The sequence below is a fragment of the Artibeus jamaicensis genome, unplaced genomic scaffold (assembly GCF_021234435.1).
Source record: "Artibeus jamaicensis isolate MK-2021 breed Jamaican fruit bat unplaced genomic scaffold, CSHL_Jam_final contig_1998, whole genome shotgun sequence".
NCBI lineage: Eukaryota > Metazoa > Chordata > Mammalia > Chiroptera > Phyllostomidae > Artibeus > Artibeus jamaicensis.
This window is the reverse complement of record NW_026521407.1, coordinates 12,012,578-12,035,585: the sequence shown is the minus strand read 5'-3', so window position 1 is coordinate 12,035,585 and position 23,008 is coordinate 12,012,578. Positions and strand designations below refer to the sequence as shown.

General features: G+C 59.8%; 1 protein-coding gene across 2 annotated transcripts; it reads right to left on the bottom strand.

Moving 5' to 3' along the window:
- Nucleotides 1-4,425: 4,425 nt before the first annotated feature.
- TBX2 (T-box transcription factor 2) lies at nt 4,426-22,689 on the bottom strand. Of its 2 annotated transcripts, XM_037163693.2 has the most exons (8): nt 22,015-22,689; nt 20,726-20,993; nt 19,655-19,801; nt 18,392-18,468; nt 18,139-18,302; nt 17,048-17,685; nt 14,531-14,926; nt 4,426-4,494 (listed from the first exon to the last, which is right to left on the bottom strand). In XM_037163693.2, the coding sequence occupies exons 1-8, from the start codon at nt 22,401-22,403 to the stop codon at nt 4,441-4,443; spliced, it is 2,133 nt and encodes a 710-aa protein (XP_037019588.2). In that variant the 5' UTR covers nt 22,404-22,689; the 3' UTR covers nt 4,426-4,440. The 2 variants fall into 2 exon arrangements, with proteins under 2 accessions (XP_037019588.2, XP_037019587.2); XM_037163692.2 differs by lacking the exon at nt 4,426-4,494 and having other exon boundaries at nt 13,464-14,926; nt 22,015-22,684.
- Between the last annotated feature and the right edge of the window lie 319 nt (nt 22,690-23,008).

The following is a 23,008-nucleotide window of genomic DNA, read 5'->3' as shown; positions in this document are numbered from 1 at the left end:
TGTCTCAATATCACTCTGAAAGGAGGCGGGGCACAGTTCTGGGAAGAACTGACAGCCAATAGGTTCGAATACCAGCTGTATCTCTAGCTGTATGGCCCCTGGCAAGTTGCCTACTCTCTCCGAACCTCAGTTTCCTAGTCTGTAAAGTGAGAAAATTATACTGACACAGCCGACCACGTGCAACCTGCCTGCCTCTTCCTGGTCCTGGTGGCACCAAGCCTCACACGTGACCGCCTCTGGCCAATTACAGTTGCCCTTCCCCTGTCCACTGAGTAGATAAACGACCTTCACAGGGGCCAGTCAGTCTCCCCACGCAGTTTGCTTTGAATACAAAGGGCAGGCCTCTCTCTCTCCTGGGACTGAGGGCTGGAAAAGCCATCTGGGCCTCAGCCACCTTGGACATCTTTCTTGCTGTTTAGGGAGAATGTGCCCAAGAGCCCAGCCAACAGGGAGGCAAAGTCAGGTTAAGAGCTGGAGCTGAGACACAGCCCGGACTAATTTACTCCCTGGGCCCAGCTATGCCTAAAGCTCCCTCCTGCTTTTGTCAATGATGTGAGCAATAAGGTCCTTTTTTTTTTTTTTTTTTTTTTTTTTTTTTTTTTTTTTCCGCTAAAGCTAATTTTATTTGGGCTTCTGTCAGTAGGAACCAAAAGAGCCCTGACCGAGTATATCTTTCTGCAGGGCAGTGTGAGGCTTAAAAGAAACCATATTGCCAAGTACCTGGAACTTAGCAGGCGTAGCGTGGGAGAGCAGCAAGCCTGGTTTTCTGGGGTGACACATGACGACGGTGCAGCGTGGGGACAGACCTTCTCAGGCTCGAGCTCAATCCACTGAGCCACACCAGCCGGGGCCTATGTGTGGGTTCTTTAAGAGGAACTGCTTGGGGCTCCAGCAGTTTTCTTCCACCGACTCAATCCCCACTAGTTTTTGCAGCCAGAAGTTGCAGGGACTTACCTTCCTGGCACTGGAACCCTGGCTGGGAGGCCTGGTGTGGGGCTGGGACTCCTCACTCCCGAGATGTCCCTCCCGAATTTTTATCCACCACATATGGATGAGGGACCAGCCCATGCCATGTCTGTGCCCCTTCTACCAGTCTGGACGGATGTGGTTTCTTTAATTCTGTGGTTGTCAGACTTCCATTCCACTTGGTATCTGTCACTTCTGAGCAATGGTTGTTCTGTATCTTAGTTGTAATTGTGTTGTGGTTGGCGAAGAGGCCATGTCTGCCTACACCGCCATCTTGGCAGGAAGCCAAATAAAATGTTAAAAATAATAATGATGATGATGAGCCCTGGCTGGTGTGGCTCAGTGGATTGGGTGCCGACCTGCAAACCGAAAGATCGATCCCTCATCAGGGCACATGCCCAGGGTTGCAGGCCAAGTCCCCAGCTGGAGGGCGGGCTGTTTCTCTCCCTCTCTCTCTCCCTTCCTTCCCGTCTCTGAAAATAAATAAATAAAACCCTTAAAAAAAAAAAAGAATAATGACACAACGGTGAACAAAACAAAGCTCACATTCTAGGGACAGAGACAACAAATAAAACAAGTAAAAAACACACAGCATGTCAGATGTCAATAACGACAACGGCCAGAGGAAGGGAGGGAGGCGGTGGGTGGGCGAAGGTGAGTCACCCTGTCCCAAAAGGTGGCCCAGGGCGGCCTCCCCAGGAAAGGAGTTGAGGAGCGGGGAGCAGCATCCTTGGCCTGGTCAAGAAACGGCCAAGAATTGCTGATGGGAGTGTGAAAGGTGCACCCACTTTGGAACCAGAGGGTGACAATTCCCCCAACAGTGAAACAGAGTTTTCATTTGACCCAGCAATTCCATTGCTAGACAGGGACCCAAGAGCGACAAGAACAAACGTCCATGCAGACTCGAACGTGAATGTCAGGGCGGTGTCACTCAGAACAGCCCAGAAGCAGAAACAACGCAAATGTCCATCGGTGATGGACAAAGTGTGTCATAGATGTACAGTACAATATTATTCAGCAATGCGAAAGAAGAAAAGTCCCAACACATGCCACAACGTAGAGGAACCTTAAAAATACTAGGCTAAGTAAGGGAAGCCAGTTATGAAAACGCCTGTTGCATAATTGCACTTATAGGTACCATCCAGAATAGGCAAACCCACAGAGAGAAACTAGATTGCCAGGTGCCAAGGGCGGGGGGCAGAGACCAGGCCTGCTGACGAATGGGGCCGGGGTCGTCCTCGGGATGATGAAGATGTTCTGGAATTAGATCATGGTGAGGGCGCACAACCTTATGAATGTACTAAAAAGCACTGGATTGTCCACTTTATGGTACATGAATTTTATCTCAGTTGTGGAAATAAGGAGAGAAACAAGAGAGCAAGGATGATGCCGGCACACAGGACAGCGTAAAGGTTACTCGGTACAACTGGTTGAAGTAGCTTGACGGCGGGAACGGTTAACCCCTCGGGCCCTCTGCCTTTGCCTCAGGGGAGGAGACCCCTGGAGAGTCGCCCCCTCTGGCCCTGGCTAGTTCTGACATCTCAGCAGGTGAGTCTCATTCAAATCCATCCTGCTCCTGGGGACAGACAGAGCAGTTCTGGGCAGAAAGGGGCACCTTTGCAAGGAAAAATCCCAAGCTCTGTTCACTTCCCCGGCCTGTCCTTCACTCTTTCCCACTTGTGGACCCTGCGCTACACTCTCTGAACCTCAGTTTCCCTGCCTGTCAGTGGGGGACAAGGGGAGATTACCCCTCAGCCTTGGCCCAGGGCCCAGTGGAAGCAGAGAAGGCAGCACCTTTGTGTAACGGGGGAGGGGACGTCAGAGCCTTTGACGTGGTGCCCCAGGAGCCAGGCCAGTGTCCCACCTCTAGGTGCTGACAGAGCTGCCGACGTGGCACTGGGGGGAGGGGCACAGTAGTCAAATGGGCGGACACCCGGCAGCGCCCTGAGGGAGTGGGCCCTGCAAAGGTAAGTTTCCACCAGAGAGGTGGGAAGGTGTGGAGAACAGGGCACTCTCCAGAAAGCCCTGGGCGTTCAGGAGGTCAGCGTGCAGGAGACCATGCAGGTCAGGAAGGACGGGCCACACCGATGCCACAAACCAGCCTGAGGCACAGGCTCAGCCTCAGAGTGGGGAAAGTCAAGGCCAGTGTGCAGCTCAGCTGCCCTCTTGAAGATGGCACTGTGGGGGGCACCATGGTAGGGAAACTGGGGACCCCAGTGGGAGACACCGTCGGGGCAGAGATGCATTAAAAGTAGTCTACTCCTGGACCCGAGGGAGGAGAGTGGGCGCCGCTGTGCTTGGTGCCACACGTTGGTTCCTTACACCTCACGACGACCTGGGCGTGTGGGAGCGTTTTCACTCTCGTTGCACAGGTGAGGGAGCCAGCTCTGCTCAGAGAGGCGGAGCCGCTTGTCCCAGGTGACCCAGCCGAGTGGCATCAGAGCTGGTCAGAAACCAGGTACAGCTGACCTCACGATCCACACTCTTTTGACTCTGCCCCTTGGAAAACTGAGCCATGAAAAGAATTAACAACTGCCCCCAGGAGGGCTCAAAGACAGCCACCTGAGCTCCCAGCTCCATCACAGGGTTTGGCTCCCTCGATTCCCCCAAGGTGGTAGCTGAGGGGGTGGTTCCAGGACCCCGGAGAGGCTGAACTAGAGGCTGGATTAGTCCCGGGCCCCACCCCTGGCACCTGGCCAGATAAGCTGCAGGTTTGGGATCTGGGGCTCCCAGGGGCCCTCTGAGGAGTCGGCCCCTCTCCTTCCAGGTCTCCCAGCCACCACCACCCTCCTGGCCCCCCTTCCTCTCAGAGCTGCTTGCCCTGAGCAGAGAGCCCAACTTTTCCTGAGCTGGGGATGGCTCCCCACGTCCCCATACAACGCAGAGACCCTGCCCCCCGCCTTTGAAATGGCCTCTCGTCTTCTCCAGTTCCCTCTCTCTGAAGTCTTCCTCATCTTTAAGCAACGTTGCCCTGTGTGCATTAAGAGTCTCCTCTGTGCCAGAAACCGGAACTTAGCTAAAGTTCTCTCACCCAGGAGCCGTGCCAGCAGAGGGGGGACACGCCAGGACGGTGGGAGCCCAGGACTGGAGGGAGGAGCAGCAGGTGAAGTAAGGCACGATGAAGTAGAGGACTTTTGACTCGAGTCTTAGAAAATAAGGAAGTGGGCAGTGGGCATTCCGGCAGGGGGAATATGGGGTTTTCCCTGTCTTGGGGGATGAACAGCCCGAAGCCCCCTTGTGGGCTGGCCGGTTCCAACCCCGTTTGTCTGTGGGCAGCCTGAGAGAGGTGGCGGGCCATGCTCCCTTAGGACCCCCAAAGAGCCCCAAAAGCGAGCAGCTGGAGGAGAGTTTGATGGGACAAACGGGGACTGGCCTCCATTCGTCCTTCTGAGTAGTTTGTCCTCCTGAGTCAGCTCGTCTTACCTGAGTATGAGCGATCGGAGCACTGCCTGTCCCCACGACTCTTCGGGGCAGTCAGCAAGGCCACGCACCTCCCTGCCCTTTGTAGGGAGTAGACAGGAGTCTGTTCTAAAGAGGAAGAGACCCGAGGCTCAAGGGTCAAAGCCACAGAGCTAGAGATGCAGTGGGATCCGAACTCAGCTCTCTCTGGCTGCACAGAGTCCGAGCTCTGCCTCCCCTCGGCTCCCTTGTCTGGTAGCAGGACCCAGTTGTAAATTACGATGGAGGCACAGACAGCAGGCGGGGCTCCCCCTGAGGCGGCAGCCAGACAGGCTGGGAGACCCAGACCTGAAACAGGCCTGAGGCTGGAGGCGCAGGGTCTCCAGGAGATGGCCCAAGCCCTGGACTCCAGGGCTGAACGACTCCAGATCCCCACCTAGTGGTCAGAGGGGAACACTGCTGCAGCTCACGGGCAACAAGGGCCCAGGTCACCTGCAACACAGGAGCCAGGAGGAAACGCCTCCTCCCTGGGCCTGGGATCCTCAGAAGAGAGGGAGGAAGCCCCATCAGCCGGCCTGTGCACTGGGTTCATTGCCCTCGGGATTTCCCTGCAGCAGCCCAGCCGCCGTGGGGGCTCAGCTGCAGACACCCCAACACGCAGGCCCCTCCTGACACCCCCAGCCTGAATCTCCCCATCTGGGCCAGGTCCCCCAGGCTCAGGGTCTTGGCAGCCTGTCACCCCACAGGGCAGGGACCCGTTGGCCTGCACTGGTCTCCAGGGCAGGAGGGGCCACACAGCTCTGGGGCCTCAACCCTGGCTGCTGCCCAGATGAGAATTTGCCCTCCCCAGATGGTCCCCGGGCCCCTCAGGCTCCTCTACCTTCCTCCAAACGAGCAAGGCCTCCCCAGGATGGGTAATTTGTCCAAATCACACATTCACTGAACACTGACCACAAAACAATGTGTGGGTGCCTCATTCAAAAGGGGGTAGACGGAGCGGAAGCTTCCTGGAGAAGGGGCTCATGGGCTGGGTTTTGAAGGAAGAAGGGAAGAGATTCCAGGCTGAGGGAAAATGGTCTGAGTGTGTGAAGGCCCCAAAGCAAGGTCAGCAAGATTAACTTTAACACCTGGGTAGGTGGACAGTGGGGGTGGAACCTGGGCTGGGGGAGCACCAGGACTCGTACAGGCTAAGGAGTCTGGACTTGGCTCCAAGAGCACACGGAGGCTTCGGAGGGATTTAAACAAGGCAGCAGCACCCCCACCGCATCCTCCTTCTGGGCAGGTCTGAGCAGGCAGCAAAGGCTGGCGGGTACATGTGCCGGGAGGTTCCCTAAGGTCCTGGGTGGACAGGCTCGCCCAGGAATTGGGGGCTGGGGGAGGCAAGGGTGTTGCTTGAGGCAGGGCTCAGTGGCAGCAAAGGCTGAGAGGCCAGAGGACAGCAGAGCCCAGACCCCCAGAGGGCTGGATCCGAGGGGCAGGAGGGCCTGGTTGTGGATGGCCGAGTCCATTTGGGCTGCAATAACCAAATGAGCACATGCGGGCAACCTTATAAACAGCATTTATTTCTCACAATTCTGGAGGCTGAAAGTCGGAGAGCAGGGTGCCGGCAGGGTGAGGACCCTCTTCCTTCTAGACCATGGGTGTCTCTTGTGGTAGGAAGGGAGAGGAATCTCTTTGTAACAGCGAGGTCCCATCCATAAGCCCTCTGTCCTCATGACTGAAGCACCTCCCAAAGGTCTGACCCCCTAACGCCATTACCTGGAGGGCTAGGTTTCAAAATGAATTGCGGGGGGAGGGGCACAAATATTCAAACCCTAGCAACCTGGGTGCTTCTCCCGCAGGAGCAAGTCCTCAAGGAAGATATCCGTCCTCCCAGGGCCCCAGTTCCTCAGGAGAGAGAGGAAGCCCTGCTGGTTGGGACAGCGGTCCTCGGCCTTAGGGCTTCTCTGCAGCGGACTCCAAGTGGACCTGCAGCAGGGGCCCTGGTCCAGCGCCGGGGCGAGCATGCCCTGGAGGGGCCAGGTGTGGGCTGGCTCCCGGGGGAGCAGTTCGTTCATTCAGCAAATGCATTTTGCACACCTGCCATGTGCTAAGCAGTTTTAGGCCCGGGCACCCAGCAGTCAGTGAAACAGACACCAGCCCTACCTTGCGGGAGCCAGCAATCTCCTAGGAGACAGAGGCTTTAAATAAATACATCTCCTCCCAGAGGAGAGGTGGCGAGGCAGAGGAGTGGGGTGGGGAAGGGCTTGGCCCTGGCCAACTTGGGATGGTGTGTGTCTGTGTGCGTTTGCGTGTCTGAGTGTCTCTCTGTATTGTGTGTGGCTGTGTGTGGGTATTGTATGTGTGTCTCTGTATGTGGTTGTTAAGTGAGTGCCTTTGTATAAAGGGTAGTCCACATGAGTATATATTTGTATGGCTTTGTGTGTGTCGGTGTTAACATGCTATAAATGGGGTCCCATGTGTGTGCATGGCATGCATGTCTATGGGTGAATCTGTATGTGGTGTCCGCATGTAAGTGGTAGGGCGACCTGCTGGGAGACTTGTGCAGAATGAAATGGTTTCTCAAGAGGTGAAACCATTTTAACGCTAAAACCAGAACTGCTGTAGACACGCTGGGACCGTTGTGGGAGGCCTCTGGGGCAGAGTGAGGGGACCAACTGGCCAGTCCAGGGCTAAATAAGAACCAGACTCACAAGAGCCTGCTGCAGGGGGCTGGGCCAAATGCCCGGGGGACTGGGAAGACCCAGGGCTGCAGAGCAGGGACTCTCAGGGGTCCAGGAAAGAGCACAGGCCTGGAGGCAGCCAGACCTCGGTGTGAGCTGTGATCTGCTTTTTAGCAACTGGGTCACTGGGAGAGCTCTGAACCTCGGTTTTCTCCTCTTTAAATGGGGACCATCATGCCCACTGCTCACTGCTGAGAGTTAAATTAAAAAACGTATGCCCAGCCCTGATTGGTGTGGCTCAGTGGGCATGGACCCGAAAAGTGAAAGGTCTCTGGTTCAATGCCCAATCAGGGCACAGGCCTGAGTTGTGGATTGGTTCCCAGTCCGGACGTGTATGAGGGGCAACCAATCGATATTTCTCTTTCACATGGATGTTACAATCCCTCTCTCCCTCCCTTTCCCTCTCTCTGAAAATAAATAAATAAAATCTAAAACAAAATAAAAAGAAAGGAAGAAAGAGGGAGAAAGAAGAAAGAAAGAAAGAAAGAAAGAAAGAAAGAAAGAAAGAAAGAAAGAAAGAAAGAAAGAAAGGAAGGAAGGAAGGATGGAAGGAAGGGAGGAAGGGAGGAAGGGAGGAAGGAAGGAAGAAGACATCTCCTCTGCCCAGTGTCAAGTGCACAGCGGGCACTCCCCAGCTCCTCCCAGAGGCTGAGGCTGCCGCTCGTGGGGCCGAGGGTATCACATTCTCTCCGGGATGGAAATCATCACCAAGGGGAGCAAACATGATCTGTGCCTGAGCTAAGCACTTGGCCTGTGACATCTCAGGTAGCTCCTCAACACCCCTGCTATTGTTTCACACAGGAAAAGCCCCTGCCCCCACCAGGGGTCCGTCCCTGGCCTGACAGGACTTGAGAAGGCCATCCTCCCGCTGGTCTCCCAGACTCAGGCTGGGTCAGGCTGTTGCTCCCATGGACACTCCTCCTGGCCCTGCCCCTTTGCCCTTTCCCAGCCATGAGGCTGACTCTCACCCATCATCACTTCATCAGCTAAGGTTTGCAAGGACCAGGCCCATGCAATTGTGCAAGAGCTCTTCCTGTGTTTACTGGGTGGCCTGGGCACATGGCTCTGAACTTCCCTGTCACCGTCTGTGAAGGGGGATTCAAAATCAGCCCCTTGCCAGTGAGGGTTCAGTGAAAGCCCATGCGTGAAAGTGCTTTCAACAGCACAAAGCCTGACACTCAGGTAAGGCATTAGCCAGCCCATTGGTTGTTCCAGGTCCAGAAGGCACCCTTAAACATAGGGCCTGAATGTCCCCCATCAGTATACCCTTCCCTCTTTGGGAAGGTCACAGGCAGCTGGCAGGCTGCAGTGCTGGGTACCGAATCCACCCTCCACCGGTCAGTGCCTCTCCTGCAGTTTGCCGGGGGGCATGGTGCAAGGAGGAGAGGCAATTAACACATCCCACAAGGAGTGGAGGCAGTGGGAGCCAGCTAGTTCCTAAGCATTTCAGGACCTGGAATGTGACTTTCTAACTGTGACTCATCCTGGCTGCCCACCCCATTCATTCCCTAAGAATTCCAGTGACAGCAGCCCGGGCCCCGGGTGACTCTGCCCATCCTCCAGGCCCAGGTTCCTCCAACACTCAATAAAAGTAGAGTCCCATCTCCTGTCGGAAGGGGAGGCTGGGGATCACTGAACCCGGATCAAGGTCGACTGATCACTCACAGATCAATTTGATTTTAGTCCAAATCACTTATTTTTTGGACAAGGGTTCTGGGGCCCAGAGAAGAAAGTCACATTGTCCAAGGTCACACAGCTAGAACCAGAGCTTGGTATGTACCTGTCGCCCCAGCTTCAGCAGTAGATGCACTCGCAGTAACTACTAAATCACCAAAGGCGTGCCCCCACCCTGTGGTACACACTGGAGGGCAAAGAGCTGGAACCCGACCAGGGAGGACACCCAGGGTTAGCACAACAAAGCTGGTGACCGTGCCGCAGTGGAAATGATGGGAGCCGGTGTGCACTGGGCTGCTTTCTGGCTGTGTGCCCTTCCTTAATGATTACGGAGATAATCTCCAAGACAGCCAGAGCTCATCTGGGAATCTTAAGGGTCAGCTGGAATCAGGCTTCCAAACGCCGCCCCCAATCAAACCGGCGATCAGGCCACTGGGCCTCACATCCCTTGGTTCCCATTCAAATCTGACCCAGACCTGGCAGCTTTTAACCCAGGGGAGAGATTCTCAGGCTGACCCCCTCGCTCTCCCCGTTCCCCACCACCTCCCACCTCCCGCTGAACAACCCAGATCCCAAGCCTGATCGGGAGGCCCGAGGTGAACAGGGCTCGCGGCGAAGGGGCTCATCCTGCACATCCCCCGGGTCGACCTTGAAGATCAGGGCGGGGGAAGTGAAGAACTGAAGGAAGGGGCCCAGGTGGACCACCCAGCACCCCAAGCCGCTCCAGCCGTCTCAGCCTCCTGTCCCCGCACTCACGCACCGGGCAGTCGGCCCCGTGGCCCAAAGCGGTTTGTCTGGAGCGCAGCAGGTCCAAACCCACAGCCCAGCTTCTGAGAAGCCAGGAAGGTCGGAGTTAGGCGGCCCCCTGCCCTGAGAGGGACTGCGAGGGCGCCAACCCCTGCGGAGCACACAGAAAGCTGCGGGTCGGGGTTTGCAGCTGGGAAGGGGGGGGTCGTTGGCCCCGCAGCGCAGCACCGGGATCCGGAAGGAGCCCCGCCCTGAGCCGCGGGCACTCCGGCGCCCGTCCCTGCAGCCCGGGCCAGAGCCCCGTCGGGCTTGGCGGAGCGCCTCCGTCCCTCGGCAGCCTGTGCGGCCCCTGGGCCTGCATCTGCGTCAGTGCGGGTTTGTCTCTGTGCCCTTCTGACTGTGGGTCTCTCCACCTCCGGCTCTTTCCCCAGGCGGCCCGGGCGGCGCCCGCCAGCCTCTGGCCTGGAGCGCCATCTCGTGGGCACCTGAGGAGTTGCCGCGGGCCGCGGACCAGGCCCGCTGCCGGGTTGCTCCAGGCTCCGAGCCTGCGGAACGTCCTCAGAGGAGGGGCGGGCAAAGAGGGGTGGCGGTCGGCTGTGGGAACCCGGGGCTTGGGGGGCGGATATGCGCCTCCAGAGAGCTCAGAAGGAACTCCAAGGCCAAATCAGAGTTCCAGGCGCGTTCGGACAGAGGCACAACGCATTCAGGGAGGGCGCCCCCCCCCCCCGCCCCCGCGGGAGTGCCCAGAACTCAGGATCCTTTCCCTCCGCCCTTTCCCGGGCGCGCACCGGTTTCCCCTCTGCTGCCCTGTCCCTAAAGCAGGGAGCGCTCGGCCCCTCGCTGGCCCCTGCCCCCCACGACTGGTGCTCCAAACTTTGGGGTCGAGGGCCGCGAAGGAGGGGGCGGAGCGGGGTTGGATTTGACGTGCCTCGGTCTCATAGGAACTCTGTCTCTTGAACCATCCTACACGTGAGAAGTTGGGGGGGCGCTCGAGCTGGCGGGTGTCCCGGATGCCTCAAGCTGAACGCGTCCCTGTGGCTCCAAGGGGCGCCCCGCGCGTGCGTTCGCGGCGCTGGGGCGGCGGACCCCAGCCCCGCGCGGTTCACGTGCGGCAGGGCCCCGGCGCTGATGCTCCGATTTCCTCCGCCGCAGCGCTCGGCTGGGAGTAGGGGGCGGGAGAGGAAGGCACGGTTCGCGGGCTCGGAACACTCGGATTAACCGAAGAGGACATGAGGTCCCTCCAGGTTTCGGACTCTTTGCTGACCTGCCGCCGAAGGTCTCGGGGAGCCCTACACCCACACCTCCGAGCGCCAAGCTGCCTCGTGAACCCGTCACAATCCCGCACCCGTGCGCACCATCCCTTCTCAGACCTCAGGTGTCCAAAGCACAGAGCCCTGAGGCGACACAGCAGGTCACCAGCAGCCTCAGAGATCCTTCCCCTCCCGTCAACCCAAACAGGCCCTGCACACACGCCGGTGCGCTAGCGATTCTGCGGTCTCGGGCCCCTGGTGCCAGGCTCTGAAGGGTTAAGGGGACCCCGGGGCACCGGAGCGGCGGGACCCTGGGGAGCCTGGGCTAATTGGCGAGCCCGGGAACAAAGAGGGCTGGAGGGCGGATGGCTTAATTGGGCCGTGGAGCGGCCTGGCCTTTGTCTGGAACTCGGCCCTGCCGTGGGCCGCGGGACTCCCGGAGCCGAACTCAAGTTCGCAGCTGGGATCCAGCGGAGCGCTTCGAAGGCGTCTCCGGGAGGGGACGTGAGCAGAAGGAGGCGGGGGAAAGGGGGTCGAGTCTCCAAACTGCGCTCGAGACGAGGGGCCTCTCGACGCCCCGGAGTGTCACTCCACCCCACCGGCTGCTCCCACAGCGACGCCGTCCAGCCAGCGACCCGCCTCGGGTTCCCCGCTGTGCCCGCGGCCCCTCCCGCGGCTCCAGGTCGGTGCTGCCCCCTGGTGTCAGCAGCGCGCCCCGCAGGCTGCGCTGGGCCTGAGCCTTTCCCCAACCCCTAGACTTACTGTCCGCGAGAACGAAGAAGCGCACGCACTCCTGCTCTTCAAATCTTAGAGGGGTTTTTAGCCCAAAGCCCCCCGGCTAAGTAGACTGTCGACGTGGGATTCTATCTCAGCTCAGAAAGTGGTCTCTATGCCCCGCCCGTTCTTAGACTGGCCCTTCCTCTGTTCCCCCTGCCTGAAGATCAGAGGAAGAGGGGAAGCTGGAGCGCAACCTCTGGGGGCTGGGACACTCTCCTGAGCCCTCCCACTCGTTCACTGACCCAGACCCTAGCCAGTTCAGCGCGGCCAAGGGCCCGCTCCCTCCCTGGAAGAGGCGCGTAGTTCTCTTTCCTTGAAAATGTATTGACTCAGGAAGGCGTCCTGGGTGCTCGGAGGCCCGGATATGGTCAATTCCACCTCCACCTTATTCCCCTTTATATACCACCGTCGCCAGTGCCCCATGTGAGTTGAGGGCCCGTGCCTCCCACTCCCCAAAGTCCCAAGGTGGACAACCTGTTCAGCCAGGGAGTAACAGATCCCTAGGAGAGAACTGAGACTCACAGATAAGAGAAATATATCAGCGTGACCGGTGCTTGAGGGGAGGGAGGTTGGGGGCTGGGTGAAAATGGTGAAGAAATTAAGAAGTACAAATCAGTCGTCACAAAATAATCATGGGGATGTAAAGTATCGCATAAAGAAGGAATACAATCAATAATATTACATTGTGCCCTGGCTGGTGTAGCTCAGTGGATTGAGCACGGGCCTGTGAACCACAAGATCGTAGTTCAATTCCCAGTCAGGGCACATGCCTGGGTTGCAGGCCAGTTCCCAGCAGGGGACTCACGAGAGGCAACCATACATTGATATTTCTCTCCTTCTCTCCTTCCCTTCCTAGCTAAAGATAAATAAAATCTTTAATAATATTATTAAATTGTAACAACTATGTGTGGTGTCAGGTGGGACTTGTATGATTATCTAACCACTATGCTGTATACCCAAAACTAATAGAAAATAATATTAAATGTAAAAAGAAAGATACAACCAAAAGTGGAGGGGAGGGGGGCGGGGAGGACTGGGAAGAAAGTGGAGGGGCTCAGTGACGGGGAGACCTAGGGAGGGGTTGAAGGAGTGACCACCCACCTCCTACCCCTTCCCACTGCTATTATTGGGGGCTGCAGACACCTGTTGTCTGGGTGGAGCAAGAAGATGCCATGGGGGCAGGAGGCAGCTGACCTTGCAGGAGCGGGCCTCAGGGAGGCCCAGACCTAATGGAGTCTGATACAGCAGGACCTGCAGAGAAACCCGCAGCCGATCCCGTTATCATACAGCGGGAAACTAAGGCAGGGAAGGAGTAGCCTACTGACTCACACTCCCCACACCTCCGAGAGAGATGCAGATGGAATTTACACATGAAAACTTTCAGGCCAGACTTTGCCACTCTAGTCGACAGCCCTGGCATGGAGTGTTTCTTTTTGAAGCTCAGAAGACAGAGAGGTGGAAGGGTTCTAGGGTGTGCGGTATTTGGGCGACTACAACCAAACGCCTCGGAGGAGGAGAGAGAGGGATCACTCACCTTACCAGCCCCACCTACCCAGAGGAGCCAAAAGGGGTGCGGTTCCGCTAAGATGCTCCCGAAGAGCGCCGGGAATCCGCGGAGCCCCGCGGCCGGCGGACAGAGGGCAGTGGCCAGTAGAGGGAGCCCGATCCCCGACCTGGGACGCGGCACGTTGGGAGCGCGAGGGGCTCCAGGCGGTTCGGCGCCTCGTAGCCCAGCCCGCGGCCCGCACCGGCGCCGCCGGGCCTCGCAGCTCCGCCCGATGCCCCGCCGCGCTGCCGCCCCCGGGAGGCGGCTGCCGCCGAGCCCCGGGCGCCAGGCCTGTTGTTCCCGCCTCCAGTCCCTCCTCGCGCGCTTGCTGCGCCCCAGCCCCGCGCGGCCCACAGAGCGCACAGCGCCGTTCACTTCGCAGTGTAGCGTTTTATTGTTTTTCTCGCGTTTTATTGTTTTCTCTCTCTCTTTTCTTTTACTTTACTTTCTTTCTTTCTTTTTCTTTTTTTTTTTTTCGTTTCGTCTCACTCCGGAGCGAAAAGTGAAAACCTGAGGTGGAGCCCGGGGGCCAGGCGAGCCAAGCCCGGGCGGAGGGGCCGAGGGGCTGGCGGGGTGGGAGCTCCTCCGGGGTCGGGCCTTCCGCCTGCAGCCAAGGACCACCGCCCGCCAGCCCTGTACAATATAGATGCTCATGTAAAATGAAAAAAATTTAAATGCTATGAGTTAATCTCTAAATAGTATGTACACAGCAATGTACACTTTTGAATAAATTAATACCAATTTGCATATTCTGGGAATCTTAAAGCTTATTTACACAAATTACCATTTATTTCATAAATATCTTTTTTTCCCCCCTGGGGACTCAAGGCAGAAGTGCCACTCACTCCGCGGACCCAGGGGTAGAAGGGGCGCCTGTCTCGTGGGGGGCAGCGGCGGGAGGACTGAGAGAACAGGTCCCTCCCAGCTCGAGTCTACTCTGCCTTCAGTCTTCACCGACCCCAGCACCCCTCATGCCAGATTCTCAGGCGGTCCGGGCAGGAGGCTAAGGCCTTCTGGGGCTCCCTCCGAAGCTCCCACCCCGAAGCCCTGCACCTTCTGGCTCCTGATGAGACCACTGGGCTGGCACGAGGTCCGCCCACAGCGCTGGAGGACCCGGAGATGCCTCCCGGACGATGCCGCCTTGACACCGGAGCAAATCTGGACCGAGTCCAGCGGCTCCAAAGCGACTGCGATCCCGGGAGCAGGATTCCTCGTGAGGCCCAGGGAAGTGTCCCTGGCCCCCGCCGGCTGGTCAGGGCTCTATTCCGCTGCTGCAGCCCGCTTCTGCTCCTTTGTTTAAATAAATACCCATTCTGTGCTGTACAGGTCCCAAGCAGCAAGGGCAGGCAGCCCGGGAGGCCTTCGTGGCAGCGGAGGAGCTGGGCAGCCCCTCACTTGGGAGACTCCCTGCCCGGGGAGAGGGCTCGCTGGCTCTCCAGCCCACTCACCAGTCTCTGGATGCTCTGCAGTTCACTGGCCGCCTCCTTGGCGGAGCCGCTGGGCGACAGGGCGCCTCGGGGCGCAGCCCCCACCTTACGGAGAGCCAGCTCGGGCAGCGGGCTGGGCTCCCGGCTGTTGCTGCCCGCGGCCTTGGAGCCCTCCGCCGCCAGCCCAGTGGTGAGGAGACTAGTGCCAGGCGGGATGGTGACCGGGATCTGGTAGGGGCTGAAGCGCAGACGGGGCCGGGCGCTGCCCAGAAAGGGGCTCCGGGAGAGGGAGCCAGCGGCTGCAGCGGCTGCGGCGGCAGCACTGGTGGCCGGCAAAGCGGAGGCGGCTGCGGCAGCGGCTGCCATGTAGGTGTAGGGGTACGGGAAGAGGCCTCCGAAAGTAGGCATTGGGATTCCCTGGGAAAAAAACACAACAGAATACCACAAGAGTTAGGCATGCTGCCTGAGGTGGCGCTGGGGGTGGTGCTAGACCAGGACTCCTGGCCCTGCGGTTTCAGGAGCGGAAAAGCCAGAGCGCACACCGCTAGGACCCGCAGACCTGCGCCAGCACGCCCACGGCTCACTGCAGGTCGACACAAAGGCCTGGCACCATCAAGCTCTGTGCCAGTAGGAGTAAGAGAAGGGCATTCCAGGTGGCCGAACTAGCATGGGCAAAGGCCTTGAGGGAGGAAATAGTGCAGGGGTAGGGCCAGGTGGCAAGCAGTCAGCTTTGGCTGTCTTGGGAGGTTCTGCTCACTTAGAACGGTGTCCTCCCCAGCCCTGAAGTCACCGCCAAAGGGCTGAGGAAGTGCGGGTATGGGGGAGGAGCTTTGTGAATTCTCCTTCTGCCTGTCCACCTGCTCCGAGGTCTTTGCCCGGGCCAGGAGAAGGGCACGGATGCCAATCAGTTCACAAACTGGCCTGAATGTGCTCTAAAGAACTCCTGGCCGCACCTCCGTGGCAGCTGAGGAAGGAATGCAGTCTTTTGCTTGTGGAGAGCACAGTAGCCAGGAAACCTTGGATAAACACCGCCTGAGTCCGTGAGGCCTGACTTTTGGATTATCTGACCTTTGAAATAATGGCTCACTCCCCAGAGTATGTGGGTACGAGGAGGAGGAGGGCAGGGAGCTGACTGCACTGGGCTTCTAGGCAGACTCAGGCCTGGCTCAGGCAGGGAGGAGAAAATGAAGTAGCTTAGTCAGAAATGAAAAAATATCCTTCCTAGAAGGTCAAGTCCTACTGGGCATTCAGGCCTGGCATCTCCAGTTGGGAGGAAGGAGGGAGGTGTCAGCTCTCCCAGGATTTGGCTCTACCTGATGGCTAAGGGTGGGCTGCCCTGGCCGGGGTCCTCGACCACTAGCGGTGCACCAGGTGGCACCTCCCGAGTGCTGGGTGCTCTCACCAGAACCTTGCACCTGCTGGCCAGGCTGTGCTAGAAGCCCTGACTTCTCCACGACTTCTGTGATGCCTATGCTCCTCACCAGAATTTGTCTGGGGGGGGAGACATTCACGTACATACAGAGTCAAGGGTTCAGATTCCACCTCCAGACCCAGAACTCCATTTTCCAGAAGCTTCCTCACCAGCCCAGAGTCCTGGGTATGTGACGTTAGTGCCTCCGTCACTTGTTCCAAACACCCCGCCGCCACTGAACTCAGTTTAAAACCTGTTTAAAGTCTCCTCCCCCACTTAAAAAAAATATTTGCTTCTAAACCAAAGCCGCCTTCTCAGACCTGAACTCCTATTTTCCTTCCTGTAAGATATGATCTCAAGGGTTCAATTTGCCAGGAGCCTCAGAGGGAAGAAAATGAATGAAGAGAATCCAAGTCTTTCCACAGGGACTATTCCCCCCAAGCAACCAAAGAGGCCGCTCGCCCCATTCGATCTCCTTATTCTGCTGCTGGCCACAGTCTAATGAACTCTCCCCCAAGAGCTCAGAATTCCAACCTGGGCCTGGGGAACTGAGCTGCTTTTCCCAAAGATGCGTGGCTGGGGGTTAGGAGACCCAAGGTGGAACAACCTTGCCCTTTGTCAGGTCAGGGGTACTTCCTGGAGGGCCTGAAAAAGGCATCTGGAGGTGGGTCATTTTGGTGGTCAATTGTCCAGAAAATATTTTGAAATGTCCCACTCCCTTTGTTGGAGGAGGGGTGGCTTTCGGGGATTTGCAGTGAGTCGAAGGTCTCTGACCCCCAAGAAAAATGTCCTGAGGCCAGGAAAACGGACTTCACGAAGGCCTGGGGCAGCCCCAGTCTGTCAGAGCTGGAAGAACCTAATGGGCGCCTCATTCTATGTTGTGTTTATATAGAGAAGGCAACAGCAGGCCCAGAGAGGGCCAGGGATTTGCCCAAGGTCACACAGGAGTCAGAAGGAGCGCCCTGGCCAGACCCTGCACCTAGAGTCCTAGAGAGTGTACAGCAGGTCTCCCCAGGATGAGTCCTTGCCCGTGGAATCTCAGTGTCCTAAGCCCTGAGCCTGCCCCGGCAGCGCACACTGCTGCTCCTCCTCCCTCCATCCTGATGCCACCAGCTCACAGGCCTTACCTGAGATGCCAGCATGTGCTGGGAGAGGTGGAACGGGAAAGGCGCCGCGGTGCTCGCCGCACTGACGGCCGGGCCCAGCCCGCCTGCGTCCAGCCCGGTGGAGGCCCCCGGCCCGCCGCCTCCGCTATTGCCACTGCCGCCGGCCACCGAGGCCAGCAGGTGACCCATGCCCATGGCGGAGAAGGCTCCAGGGCCCATGGCGAACTGTCCCGGGTGCAGAAAGAGCGGCTGGCCAGCTCCCAGTGGCCCGAAAAACTGCTGCCCGTGAAGATGGCCGGAGAAAGCCAGTCCTGGGAGGTGGCCGGCGCCCAGTGGGGACACGCTGTCTGTCTGCACCACCAGCGGTGCCAGGCTGGGCTCCTTGCCCTCACCCGCCTCCTTGCGCCCCTCCTCCTTCCGCCGGCCTTCGGCCCGCTCCTTCTCTAGGGTCCGCAGACCAAAGGGGCCGTCCCCGCCGCCCTCCGCCGGCTCCTTGCTCCTCTCCGGGCTGCGCCGCTCCCGGGCGCGCTCAGGTTCGGTCAAGCGAGGGGGGCTGCTGCCGTCCAGGGCCGGGCTGCGGCCTAGCGCGGGTCCCGCGCGCTCCTCGCTCAGCCTCTCGGGTTCTGGGTCACTGTCTGCGGCGAACGACTTGTCCTCGGCTGCAGGAAGAGGGGAGCATGGGGTTAAGGGGGCTTGGGAAGAGAGACCGGAAGGCCCTCCCGTTGGCTGGGGCGCGTTGGAGAGACTTGGGAAAGCCTGTTGTCGGGGAGGGCAAGTCGATGGCTTTCTAGGTCCTCGTCGGGCAAGGGGCAGCGACAGGTCACCAAATCCAAGTCTCCTTCTGGACGGTGGGGGACTCTGAGCCCTGTGGAGTTTCCTTTACTGCGGAGTCACACAGCGCCGGGAACCCAGCTTGGAGTCCTGCCGGATCTTCTGACTGCGAGGGACCGTCCCTACGGGGGCGTCCGTCTGGGAGGCCCCATCCCAGACGCACTGAACGCTTCTCCGGGCCTCCAGGGTTAGCCTGACGTTGAGCGAGGAGCCAGCCGGCGCCCAGAGGAGACCCTCCCGTTCCCCTTCCCGCACCCCTGGTCCCACCGCCGGTCCCTCACCTCTGGCCCGGTGCAGGCGGAGGGGACTGGGCGCGGCCCCCGGGGACGGTGGCGGGTCCCGTGCGGGGGGAGGGTCGCAAGACGAGGCGTCGGATTCGGCGCCGTCGCGCTCCGGCTTGCAGTGTTCTTCGTACAAGCGCAGAGAAGGCAGCGTCAGCTGCTTCCTGGGGACAAACGGAGGGCGTGGGTCGGGGGGCGCGCCCACCCTCACGTCCTGCTCCCCAGGCACCCGCTGCTCCGCGGCGTCCCTCACCTTTTCTCCCTCCTGCCGTTCCCGGTGTCCCGGAAGCCCTTGGCAAACGGGTTGTTGTCGATCTTCAGCTGAGTGATCTGCGGGGACCAAGGGGGCGGCACCAGGTCAGGATGCAGTTCTTGGAGCCTGGCCTGGGTCATCCCGAGGTCAGCGGCTGCCGGCTCGCGGGGGAGCCCGACAGTGTCTACTCGGTACCCCCCCCCCCACCTGGGACGGGCAGCTCTGAACCCAAAGGCGAGGCGAGGCCGGCGGGCGGGCCTCGCGGAAAGCGACCGGGTCTCTCCTCCTTCAAAGTGCTGGAAGCGGAATGGCTCAGCTCGCACACACAGGCCCAGCCAGAGCCGTGAGCCCAGAGGCGCAATCTGCCCAAACTTGCACACAGGCTCAGGCGCGCAACGAACCCGGCACCTGAGACCGCGGCGCACACGCAGGTCCGTAGACACAGAAAAAAACAAGTCCCACTCGCTGGCCCACGCACACGCAAGTACACACAGAAAAAACAAGTGCCGCCAGAACAAACGAAAACACGCGCTTCCACACGCATCCTAGCACCCCGAGTGGTGCACACACGCTCGATCTCACACTTGGGCTCAGAGACAGAAAGGAGGATGTCAGCGCGCTCTGGACCCTGTCATTCCCCGGACAGGCACAGGGACACAGACCTACTGGGTGTGGCGCTTTGCCCCTTTGGAGAGAAGGTGTAGAAAGGCATCAAGCAGAGAAAGCGCTTTGGCTTGAAGGAAAAGTCTCTAAGCATCTCCCAAAAGGTCTTGGGCCTGGACTGGCCCAAAGGGGGTTTGCTTTTTGGGGGTTGCGTCGCCTGTCCCGACCTCTGGCTCCCCCGGGAGAGTGAAAGCTGGGCCCCAGGTTGCTAGCACCGGGTTCCTAAGCAGCGGGAGAGCCTGGGCAGATTGCCTCGGGCACCCTCTCTCCATTTAAATTCCCATCCCTGAGCCAAGAAATAAACGAATGAAATGTAAAATTGTCCGCGCGGGCCCGAAGTCTCTGCTAATTGCTAAGTAAACATCTCCACCCCAGCGAGAGCCCAGCTGTTGCGCGCCCCAGGGAGCGAGCGTACGTGTCGTGGACTTGGGAGGGAGCCTGGGGGGTCTCCGTGCGCACTGCCCTGAAAAGTGAGAGGCTTGGCGCTCCGGGAGCGGGCTGTCAGGGGCGGGGTGGTTGGTGGGGGCTGCGGACGGATGCGCGTGGAGGGTTGGAGCCTGCGTGTGTGCAGGGGCTGGGCCGGTCCCCCGTCCCGCGCACCTTGTCGTTCTGGTAGGCAGTGACCGCGATGAAGTCGGTTTCGGGGAACACGTAGGTGCGGAAGGTGCTGTAGGGCAGCTTCAGGATGTCGTTGGCCCGCACGATGTGGAAGCGGGGTTGGTACTTGTGCATGGAGTTCAGGATGGTCTGCGGGGAGGGCAGGGTCAGCCGGCAGCCCCCAGCCCGTGGCGGGAGCATTTCCGCTCTCCAGGGACTCGAACCCTTTCCATTCTGTCTCTCACATAGTTCTGCTTTCCCACAACACCGCCCCCCCTTTGATATTTTCTCGTTTTCCCTGCTCTTTTTCTCCTTTATAATTTTTATTCTACTTTTTCCTTTCAATGTTCTCTTATCAGTTTCTTTCTCCGTTTAAAAAATTATCTTCGTTGAAAACAGAAATGAAGGAAACAAAAACCCTCCACCACCCCACTCTTAACCTCTCTTCCTGGGCTCACGGCTGAGCCCTAGAAAACCCAGGGGAAGAAGACTAGAAACTCAGGCCAGGGGCTGCCCTAACTCGGAACAGGCCGTCTTTTTTTTTTTTTTTGCCTCTTGAACGGCCCCCTCCCATTCACTGGGGCCCGGCTCAGGCGATGAAGGAGAGAACCCCCACATTCCCTACTCCTGGTCGGGCATCTGTCTTTGGGAGGAGAAATGGGATTCTCAGGGAGGGTGTCTAGTGGCTGGTTTAAGTTTTAAATCTCCTGGTTGGAGGAGAGGGATGGGGACACGGCTCTTGGAGAAGGGCGAGCACACGTTGAGGTCGTGGCAGGTCTCCCAAGCTGAGCACCTGAAGACCAGTGTCTGTGCCTCGGAGTCCCAGCTACACTCGCCTGCCACTGGCCACTGGGGAAGGTTTTCGGAAGGCCTGACCCAGGCCGAGGTTGTGAGCAGCCTGGAGCTTAGCGGCCGCCACCCTGCTGTTCCCCGTCACAAAGACCAGAGCCCTCTGGACCCAGGCTCAGCCTGTGAGAGCCACCGGGCAGGGGCGCTGGGGACACCCCCTGCCTCAGGCCTTGACCCTGTGCTGCAGCCTCTGCCTGCCCACCCCCAAGCCGGCCCCACACTCACAAAGCCGTGTTTGTCGGAAATGTTGTTCGTCAGTTTCAGCTTGTGGAAGGCCACAGGCTTGGCCATCCACTGCTCTCCCGTGGCCGGGCTGTCCGGGTGGATGTACATGCGCTTGGGCATCTCCGGGTCGGCCTTACCCGCCACCATCCAGCGCGAGTTGTGGAATTTATACCGGCAGTCATCAGCGGCCACAATGTCCATCAGCAGGATGTACTTGGCCTTCTTGTCCAGACCACTGACTCGCACCTTGAACGGAGGAAACATCCGCCTGCGAGGAAAGGAACGGGGACGGTGCGGTGGGGCCCTGTGGTGGGACCCCCTGGACGCACGCCCCGCCTGCGGCTTCCCCGTCCGTGTTTCCCTGTGCTCACTGCTCTGCCCCCCGATTGCTGCCTGGGGGACCCCACCTGCGGTGGCTACTCCCGGGAAGTTCCAGTTCTGCCAGGGCCCTGTGCTCGGCCTGGCGACCCTCTGGCCCTTATCTGAGATGGAAGCCAATGTCCAGGAAAGAAATCCAGATCCTCTGAAAATACACCTGCTTCTCTCGACTCTCCCCGAAATTTGCTCGGGAGTGTACCCACTGGGGACAGAAGCTCCCAGAAATATCCCCAGAGGAGGGGCGGGGGCACTGAGCTGCAGCGCCGGAACCAGGACCCCGACCCTGAAGTTGGAGGGAAGAGGCCTGGGCTCCCGGTGGCCGGGTCCAAGGAGGCGGCAAGAGTTGGGGACTGTGGTTTTCTTTTGGTTTCCAGGCCTGGGGCGAGTGTGAGCCCGGAGCTCCTGGTTCTCGGGCCCGGACGAAGGTCCCGGCCGGGTCAGGGCTGCGACTGGGCCCGCTCCCCTCGCTGTCGGGGACGGAGCGGCCGGCCGGGGTCTAGCGGTGAGCCGGTCGCGTTCTGGGCTCCAGGATCGGAAGAAAGTCCGGACGACGCGGGACCCGGAGTCCAAGCCGGACCGGGAGGCGGGAGAGCGAGGTGACGGGGGAGGCTAAGAAGCGGCAGCCGGGCCTGGCGAGACCCGGCGGGGCCGAGCACTGGGGCCTCCTCCGCTTTGAGACACAGGACGGTTGGAACTGTTCCTTAGGAGCGTATTTTCGTTTTACTCCATTCGGGAACTTTTGATGGTTTAGTTCTTAAAATATCGCTCGATGCAAAAGGGAGCAATCGCTTGGTTCTCTGAGGGAGCTGAGCGCAGCGCCGGGCCGACCTGGGAGCCCGGCGCCCACGGGCGCAGTGGGGTCCCCCGCCCGCCCGCCCGCCCTCGCGCCCTCGGCCGGCGGGCCGCCCTACCTCCCCGACTTGGTGATGACCATCTCGGTGCCCAGCTTGTGGAACTGGTCCCACAGCTCTTTGGCCTCCAGCGTCACCTTGGGGTCGTCCTCCACCTCGTCCTCGGGCTCCAGGCTCTTAAGCGAGCGCAGATGCGCGGCGGGCGGGTGCGGGCCGAGTGCCGAGACGTGCAGCCCCGCCTCGGCCGCCGCCGCCGCGGCCACGGCCGCCGCCCCCGCCAGGCCCGGGTCGGGCAGCGGCTTGGCCAGCGCGCCGGGCGGCAGCGCGAGCGCGGGGAAGAAGGAGGGCTGCGCCGCCGCCAGGAAGGCGGACATGGGGAAGTCGGCCGGCCGTGGCGCGTGGAACGGGTGGTAAGCCATGGCGCTGGCCGCCAGCGCCGGCTCTCTCATCGGGACATCCGGCCCAGGCGCCCGGGGGCCGGGGCCGGGGGCGCGGGGCTCGGACCCCCGGCCCGGGCGGCGGCGCGCGAGGAGGAAGGGCGACCCGGGCGGCAAGCGCGGCGGCGGCGGCTCCTCCCGGCTCCCCGTCCGGCGCGCGGCGCGGGGCGCGGGGCTCTGGGCGCGGGGGTGGCGGGGGCTCTGCGCGGGGCTGGGCTGGGCTGGCCCGCTCCGGCGCCGGGGACCACGCGCGACTGGTTAGATCTTGTCGTGATCTCTGGAAAACTGTGACTATCTCACATGTCCTGCCCTGCTCGGATCCCCTGCGCTAACGAGCCAGGCCCCCCTTGATTGCTGATTTTACGCTTTTTGGACCAATTGTGGGTCTCCGGGGGCGGGGTTTTGACAGCTCAGGCCAAGCTCCGGCCGGGAGGGGGGGCCGGGGAGAAGGTGTCGGAAGCCTCAGCAGTAAGAAAACATGTCAACAGAATAAAATATTAACCAATGACGGGCCAGCGAGCCCCGAGACCCCTCCCCCTGCCCGGGCCCCCACCCTGCGCCGGTGCCGGAGGCTTCCTGCGCCCGGACTGGGAAGCCGGCGGGCGGACCGGACCCGC